We start from the raw sequence: 8427 nt of genomic DNA, 5'->3' as shown, positions 1-8427 counted from the left end.
GAGAGAGGTGGTGGCACTGTTGAGCTAAATCCCTGGCCCCTCCCAAGCCATTCTTTGCTGTGCTCTCTCTCTCTCTCTCTCTCTCTCTCTCTCTCTCTCTCTCTCTCTCACACACACACTCTCTCTCACACACACACACACACACACACACACACACATTCCATGTCTACCATGTCTTCGTTACTTTTTTCATTGCTGAGACAAAATACCTGACATCCAAAGTTAGCAGAGGAAAGGTTTATTTGGCTCACAGTTTGTAGAGGTTTCAGTCCATAGTCAAGCATGGCAGAGAGGCATCGTAGAGGAGAAACAGTCCACAGCAGGCAGGCAGGTGTGAGCACAGTAGCCTCTTTCTGTCCTTCATATTTTATTCACACTCCCCACCTTAGGGCAGGTGTAGCACTCACACCCTTACTCCTAGCCTGAGCTATACCAAACCAATCTGGGGACTGATTCAGTAATCACAGCTTGATCCTGGCACCACACACTGTAGATCCAGTTCCCCCAGCACCCCCAACCTCCATGACTGCATGAGGCTTTGGGGGAACATCTGGACATGGCCGTAACTTATCTGTCAGCAATCTTGACTGATAACCTGCAGGGCACTTAGAGCCAGGCCACTTCTCACCCTTCACCGCCATCAGTCAGTGGAGGACACTGAAGGGAGTCACCATGTCCCTGTTTCTGCTGTGCCCACCTCCATCCCCACGGTCTTTTCTCCATGAGTCAGGTAAAGGAAGCCTTCTACCATATCAACCTGACCGCAGCACTTCTCTGCTCAAAGCCTGCACCGCGGTGAGTTGATCCCGCCCTTTGAACTTATTCACCACCTCTCCTCACTCTTCTGCTCCAGCTCTAGTCTCCTGGCTGGCTGACCCCGAATATTTGAGGCACTTTCCATTTCAGGCATTTCTAGCTGCTGTTTCCTCTACTAGTGATGCCACTGTAGAGGCAGCTCTTCAGCCTGGACCCCACTCCACCTATGCGTTTCCTGTCCTGGACAGCTCCCACTCCAGACCAGTTCCCAGACTGCTCCGCCCTCCTTCTCTGTCCCAGCACTGACTTCCACCCAGCTGCCTGCTTCATTTATATGCATTTGCTTCCTGCCTCCTTCCTCCAAGACTGAAGCCTTCGAAACCCACACTTCATCTGATAGCTACTTAAGTCTGTAGGACCTCAGAACAGAGTCTAGACACAGGGTCCACATAACTGAGTGAATGAATAAGAAAGAAAGGATGCTTTAAAATGTAAATTTAAAAATTCAGATTACATGACCTTAGGATTTTCTTTTTCTAAAGAACAACCCCTTTTTTAGATTTCTGCATTACAAATAAAACCTTTTCACCCACGTTTGCATAAGATCTTTATGCTTTTGTGGCCAACTCTTATTTACACTGTATTCCAGGGATTGGTTCACTGTAAACTGGACTGTACATGGCAGACTACAATTCTGTATCGCAATTATGTTTGTGTTTCAAACTTCCATATGTGCCATATAAATTATATGATTAATAACAAAGTTTATCTCTGTTACTAGAAATGTTTTTTTTCATTTTTAACTTTTATAAAAATGTTCTGTTTAAATTTATATATGGAAGACAAATAGAGGTAGGAACCCTAAGGTTTATGAAGTCAAAAGATTCCTCAGAGATTATAAATGATCCACTTTCCTTTTGTTGATTTTTAATTCATTCATTTAACAGTATTCATTTTGCAAATATTATGTCTCAGGCAAGAGGGGCAGAGCCAGAGTTAGTCCTACTCATTTACAGGACAGAGTAAATTTTCTGCTTGAATTTGTAATATTGTCTAAAGATTTGATATCAATGCCTGATACATAAAAGATACTGAATGGACATATTTCATTTGTTCCAGTAGAACTGGAGTTTTGTAGTTAATTTTTCTTCCCTCTTGCAGATTTCAGCAAATATTTCATGTTTGAACAACGACAAGATCTCTAGTAAGTAACGTATACTGAGCACTGACACTCTTGGTGGCTGTCAGTTACGTTCACTTTTTATCAGGATTAAGTTTGGACTGGTTATTAGCCAGGCCACAACACATTTATACTTTGAGTGTCCAGCATGACAGCCCCTGTCCTCGAGGAGTTTGTATTTATTGAGCAATAACTCAGAGAAGACATTCAAGAAGACAGAGTGCTGTCAGTGGTGGACGGAAACAACACTTGGGCCAGAAAGTGGCAATGCTGAAGTGGGTGAGGGCAGAAGAAGGCTCACAGGAAAGGGATCTGGCTACATCAGTCTGACTTCGCATTTACACTTCCTGTGATTATACAATCACAGAACGTACTCCCTCTTCAAGTTTCAGAGTCTGGTAGGAGAGTGGACACAAGGCCTAGAATGTTGTCCCTAGGGAACACGGACACCTAAAGTAAGGGCGCAGGGGTGCCTGGATATAGAATGCAAAGAAAGGTTCCCTGGATGGGACAGGGGGCTATCAGAGATGCTACATTTCTTCTGCTTATTCTAGATGTCTTGGTTCTATGCTTATCCCATATCTTTTAAACAATGAAAGAGTAAGGGTAAGTGACAGGCCAGTCATCTGGCCTGACCTCATTGCTAAGTTTATATTTATCATGTATTTCTGCGATTTATTCTCGTCTTTGTCATGTCTCGGGAGATTTCTCTGAATATATGAAAATCACATTATGTTTATAATCATTTCTAATGTGAACCCTTCAGATATAAGAAAACCTCAGGATAGGCTGACATGAAAAGGAGCTGTTACAGTGGCGTAGGTAGCAACGGCAATTGCAGTGAAAGCTTTTCTTAAAGCGTTGGAGTATAAACGGGCTTCTTAAATTCTGCTGCACGTGACATTTGTTTTCCGCAAAAACGTCACCTCCTGTAGGCCCAGCACATGGATGTTTCGGGGCTTAGTTTCATAACCAGTCATTTACCTCTTGCTCGCAACCGGTTTCGGGGTACTTACGTATTCTTCATAAGCCTCGTGGGCAGGAGGCGGGGGTGCCCTGTATCCGGGCACTGTTGGTGCCCCCCGGGCTCGAGGGGTGGGGACCCCTCTCGCTATGGGGGGCACTGGCAGAGCTCCACGGGTCACAGTGGTCCCTCGAGGGGTGAGGACACCTCGTCCGGGAGGTGGGGGAGGCGGAACGGCACCCCCGCGGCCCCTAGGAGAAAGGCCACATTCAGATGAGACGAAAAGAGAGCTTCAGCAGGTAAAATTCTCATCTCACAGCTTTCACACACCGGGAGAAATCCAAAGTTGTGCATGTGTACGTGCCTGCGTGTTTTAGATTATTTAAAATGTAGAGTGTTTGATCTCCATAAGAAGGTGTATACTGCAAATACTACGACTTATTCTCATGGAAAGCGTAGAAAGCATTGCTATTTTCTATTACATAACTAAAATGCCTAAGTAAAAAAAAAAAAAAAGCCAGAAAGCACATACCCACTTTGATTATACCCTAATTTGCCAAGAACAACCAAATCAGCACATTCGTCCCTGGCCGTAGAAGTCAGCGCACCATTTAGAAAGTAGGTTCAGTATGGCTGCCTTCCCGCTGGGGTTGCTGACAGTGATGTACTATGTTGTCTCTTAGAAAACAACAAGCTGTGTTCACTTTGAAAAGATGTGCACTGCGCACCTTGATATCATCCTGCTTAATAGCAGCTTACACCTGAGGTCACTTGCAATCACGATTCCATTGTTACTGATGTCCAGCATGCGTGTAACCCCGAGCTGTGCAATCACACACGTAAGGCATTTTCATATGGTTACTATGGTGCTAGTGCAATGCATTACTATTCCACAATAAAAGGAACAGACTGAATACTCTGACACAAAAGTAACCTGCACTAAAAGAGCGAGATCAAATGGTTGCAGACTTTTATGGTATTCTGAGGCCTTTAGAAAGGTGAGTGTTTGTCTGAAATCTTTGGGCAAATGCATGGTTATTTCACTTTTTATTACATCTGAAAGGTTGGCCTCCCGAAAGCCGTGCTTTCAGCAAGAACACTAAAGCTTTGGGAAAATGATGACCGCTAGGATGTCAACAATCTCGCGGGCTGCGCCCACATATGGGACGTAGGCTATGCCTTCTGCTGTGAATAGCAGCCAGCTGGCTCTTCCTTGGAGAAAATGAACTTTTAGAAGTGAGGAGTAAGAATGCTGGTAAGGCTTTTAGAATTTTTAAAATAGATTAGAGAGCTACAGAACAGAAACCTTATCAGAGAACAGAGAGCTAATTTGTGTAGAACAGTTTCCTAGACCTGAGGATACAGAAGAACCCGAGATCCAGCCTTGGGTTCACATGCACCAGCTCAGAATACAGTGTTCTTCATTGTCATACACACACAGCGCAGAGTTCTGAGAAGGGGCCACTACCAACCCCACCTTCACCAGCCCTCCCAGCACCTACCTCTGACCTCAAAAGCAAGATGAATGTGAAGCCAGCCTTTGCAATTCTGTCTGAGCCGCTGCTCAGTTTGGTATTTTAATACTCTCAGAAGTGTCCAGGTTTTAGTGACATATAAATCAATTCAATTATGTGGTTATACCACTGAATAATTTAGTAAATATTTTAATTATCTAGGCCTGAAGTATATTTTTCTGATGGATGGAATGCAGATCTGAGTGTATAACAGTTCTTTCCACTGTAAATTCACACAGAGCTGCTCCTATCAACTCTAGTCTTTCATCTTACTCCTTCATCATCCGTCACGGCCCGGCCCCAGTGAGCCTTTCTTCTGAGTCTGGCCTATGATTCCTGAACACTCACTCTGTCTGTTCCCGGAACATTGACCCTGGAGCTCTGTCCTGTTAAAGATTCACATCGCTTAATTTAGAACCCTGTCTGGGGCTGAATCTGTAGATTTGGTATTCTTTCCTTTGTTTTCCTGACTTCTTCAAAGAACACTGTGCTTAAATCTTTCCTCCCATTTAGCCCCGAACCCAGCGTAACCGGCCTGGTTCTTGCTTTTACCCCTGTGTGGAAACTGAGATCGCCCGGTCTCCTCCTGTCTGCCCACAACTGCCCTGGACTCTGCATTCCCAGGACTCTGCAGCTTCTCCCTGAAGGCAGACTCTCATCCGGAAGTGGTTTGTTTGGACTGTCATGCGTTTCCCCACGCCTCCTCTTTCCTCCTTCTTAGTTCTTAGCCCACTCCACTAGCTTCTAGTCTCGGGACCCCCTTGGAATGTGGGTGTTTCCAAGTTCTGTCTTTGATCTTCTTCCCTTTTGTCGTGGATAACCTGCAGTCTATCATTCTAACGATGGCTTTCACTCCACAACAACATGCTGTGTCCTACCTTAGGCCTGTGGCAATCATAAGTTCTACCACTTGCCTGTATATTAGGGTTACTTGAGGATCTTCTAAAAATTCCCAATTCCAGGCCTGTCAAATTAGTCTCCAGAAGCAGGAAGCCTCATTGACTCTAGAGGGCTGCTCTGGCACAAGTGAGCAGCCCTTGAGGACACGGGGAGTCAGATTAGATGTTAAAGCTCACTTCAATTCATGTCAATTTGAGGTCAGAGAAGAAGGCGGCTCAAGACGAAGCAACTGGCTCCTAGCCTGCTGAGCGACTAATGTCATCATCAACTAAGGTTAGGTGAAGGATCAAGTTAAAGGAAAAATGTAACTATTCCTACAGTTTCCCAAGCTCTGTGGGTTGCTTGTGTCACCTGGGGTACTTGACGTGTACTCTGTGTACCTCATTCTACAGCTCCTATCATAGCTGAGAACTGCTGTGTGACCGGCTTGGCAAGAAATTTAAATTAAGTGATGCATGCAGGCTGGTGGGTGGTTCCCAGGTTCACTGGCACTCTAGAGTCAATGAGGCTTGATATCTTGGAAATTAATTATTCTGAACCCATTTCTCACCATTGTGGAACTTTCTGAAATATGTATGGTTTAACTGTTAAAAATCAGTGATATTTTGACAGTGGTGGCTGAAAATATTTAGGCTAAAATTTGAGATATAAATTAAATCCACAGGCTATCTTAGCATCTCAAGATAAGTTTTCACCATGTGTGAAATATTGCTCAATATCTGTGTCCTTTAGAGATGTAAAGGCTGACAATGGTAGAGTGAGCAGAACAAGTGAGTCATAGTCTGTCTGAAGGCTATGAGTGTTATTTATTTTTGTTTTTTATTTTTGTTGTTGTTGTTGTTTTTGGTACCAGGGATCGAACTCGGGACCTTGTGCTTGTGAGGCAGGTGGCGGAACCACTGAGCTAAATCCCTGGCCGCCTTTATTTTTGTTCTAACTTTTAACAAACCGATGCCTGTTTTCCGTTGAAAGCTTGACAAATTCAGAATCCTACAAAACAAATTCTAACAGAGAAAGGTTCCAATGTAGTTGGAAAGTAAACAGAATCCAATAGGATTCACTCTGACCACTGAGGACTGAGTGCAGCTGCGCTCTGTGTACCTCTGTCACTGGCAGTGCACGACATGGTCTTCTGGCTTTCCTGGCTGGTGATACTTGTACGGCTTACATCTGTCTATGTACCTCCACCTTCAAAGATTAAATATGTTCAAGGCATCTTCGGGCATAGGGGACGTGTATAGATCTCCCTCCAGGTAGGTTATCCTGGTTTAAGGAGGAGAACATTTGTGCATCTATTTATCCTAACCCTGAGGGTGAGAGGAGAGTGGAGTCTCAGCCCAGTTCCTCACTTTGGCAGGCTGCTTGGGTTTCTAAGAACTCAGACTGAGAATTCCAGAGTCAGGCTGCCTGTGTGAGCTTAAGGAAAATCTCACATACCTCGGGTATCTCAGCTTCTCACTTATAAGCGGCAGCCACTCCTAGGAAAGTGTGGGAAGTTTGCATAGGGGAATATGTTGTGTTCTGCATGGGACTTGTTGTTACTGTTTCAATTGTGGTGGGGGCCTTGTGGCTGATGCTTTGATTCCTAGTTGTGATCCTGACGTAGAGACATAGAGCGGAACAGCAGATGCCCGTCATTGATCGCCCTTTGCTGCTGATTCCTTTGAAGCAGGAGTTAAGGTACCTGGAAGGAGCTGTAGGAGCTGTTCTGATCCCTCTGCCTCTGACCCCTCTGCCACGCCCAGAATCCTCCGAGCCATTCAAGTAAGACAGTTCACGGAGCTGCTCCTGACGAATTTCATCATTGTAGTCCTAGAAGAAAAAATACAGCCCGAGGAGTTAACAACGGACATGAAGTTCTTACAGCTAAAAAACAAAAACCCTACACAATGAGAAGATAAATCTTGTTTTTCTGCATCTTGTGTGAAACATCTGAGCTGATACATAGAAGTATACATACTTTGAATTTCTACATATATAGAAATTGATATTGCTTCTGTCATCAAGGAAATACTCTGTAGAGCATCACATTAGATTCCCTGAAGTATCACTTAGGGAGTTAGGGAGAAAGGGAGGCTGCAAGGTAGAATGAGAGGTTGGGATGCATTTTGGTCATGGGGATTATTGGCAAAGAACATAGTTGGATGGATCTATGTAGATTATAACTGAATGTAGGGTTTTTAAACGGCTCCCAATGTATAAACCGAAAAGGGAAAATTTCAAGGCCCAGTGCAGAGGTTGAGCATGTATTAAAATCATAAAAATGTATAATAACATTGCCCAACTTCGGGCAAGAGGGTAACTAGGATCCCGCCAAAGAGCCCATCTCACAGCATTGAAAATCAAGGCTTTGCGCACACTTCAGAATGGGGACTATGAATCTGGACAGCAGCAGCAGAAAGGGACTTTCTCAGTAACAACCAGCGACTCAGTCTCAGCTGAAGAGGCTGTCTTCAAACTGCATCAGTGTGGAGCTACATTAGCCATTTAACTGTGCCAAAGAGAGGCTCTGAGTCACTTCGGGCAAAGGCTCCCTTTAGCAAGAAAAGGGCTGTGCTGCGGCTCAATGAAGCCAAAACTACCTGGCAAGTGCAAGGTACTGAGTTCGATTCCCATTACCAGAAACAAAAACAAAAACAAAGGACCAGTCATGTCTGTTTCTCCTTTTGCACACACACACACACACACACACACACACACACTTCCCTAGTATAACATTACAAAGCTGAGTTACTATGTGTTTTAAGTGGTCAATCTGATCTATCATTCCTCTCTAAATCTATGTTTAACTGAAATCAGTCCAGAGGCTGAGGCATTGAGACTGGACATATTTGCATGTTATTTGAGGCCAAGCTGAGGATAAAAAGCTGTGTGTCATCTCCAATGACCAAGGCCCATTTAGTTCCTCAGGTACTGCATGCATGCATCTCAGCAGTAAACAAAGACCACGCACAAAGACACGCTCCTTCCTGGAGACCCATGGGGAAGCGTCCACCTGCAAAAATTCCTAGTGCACATTTTACCCATGCTGCAGAAGTGCCCCCGATCATAAGCACAACTGGTCATTGCTCCAAAGCGTCATTTTCTTCTTAACCTGTTGCTTTCATATTTAC

At 44.4% G+C, this 8427-nt stretch overlaps 1 protein-coding gene across 1 annotated transcript in view; it reads right to left on the bottom strand.

The window, feature by feature from the left end:
- Khdrbs2 (KH RNA binding domain containing, signal transduction associated 2) overlaps positions 1-8427 on the bottom strand; it is a 380292-nt gene that overhangs the window by 150252 nt on the left and 221613 nt on the right. Inside the window, exons 7-8 of the mRNA XM_033756843.1 lie at positions 6999-7126; positions 2953-3151 (exon numbers count right to left, since the gene is read on the bottom strand). Coding sequence (XP_033612734.1) covers positions 2953-3151; positions 6999-7126 — 327 coding nt within the window. The remainder of the gene's footprint in view (positions 1-2952; positions 3152-6998; positions 7127-8427) is intronic.

This window comes from Fukomys damarensis, unplaced genomic scaffold, assembly GCF_012274545.1.
Source record: "Fukomys damarensis isolate Sample0158 unplaced genomic scaffold, DMR_v1.0_HiC HiC_scaffold_27, whole genome shotgun sequence".
NCBI classification, from domain to species: Eukaryota; Metazoa; Chordata; class Mammalia; order Rodentia; family Bathyergidae; genus Fukomys; species Fukomys damarensis.
The sequence above is the reverse complement of the archived record's forward strand: the minus strand, read 5'-3'. Positions and strand labels throughout refer to the sequence as shown.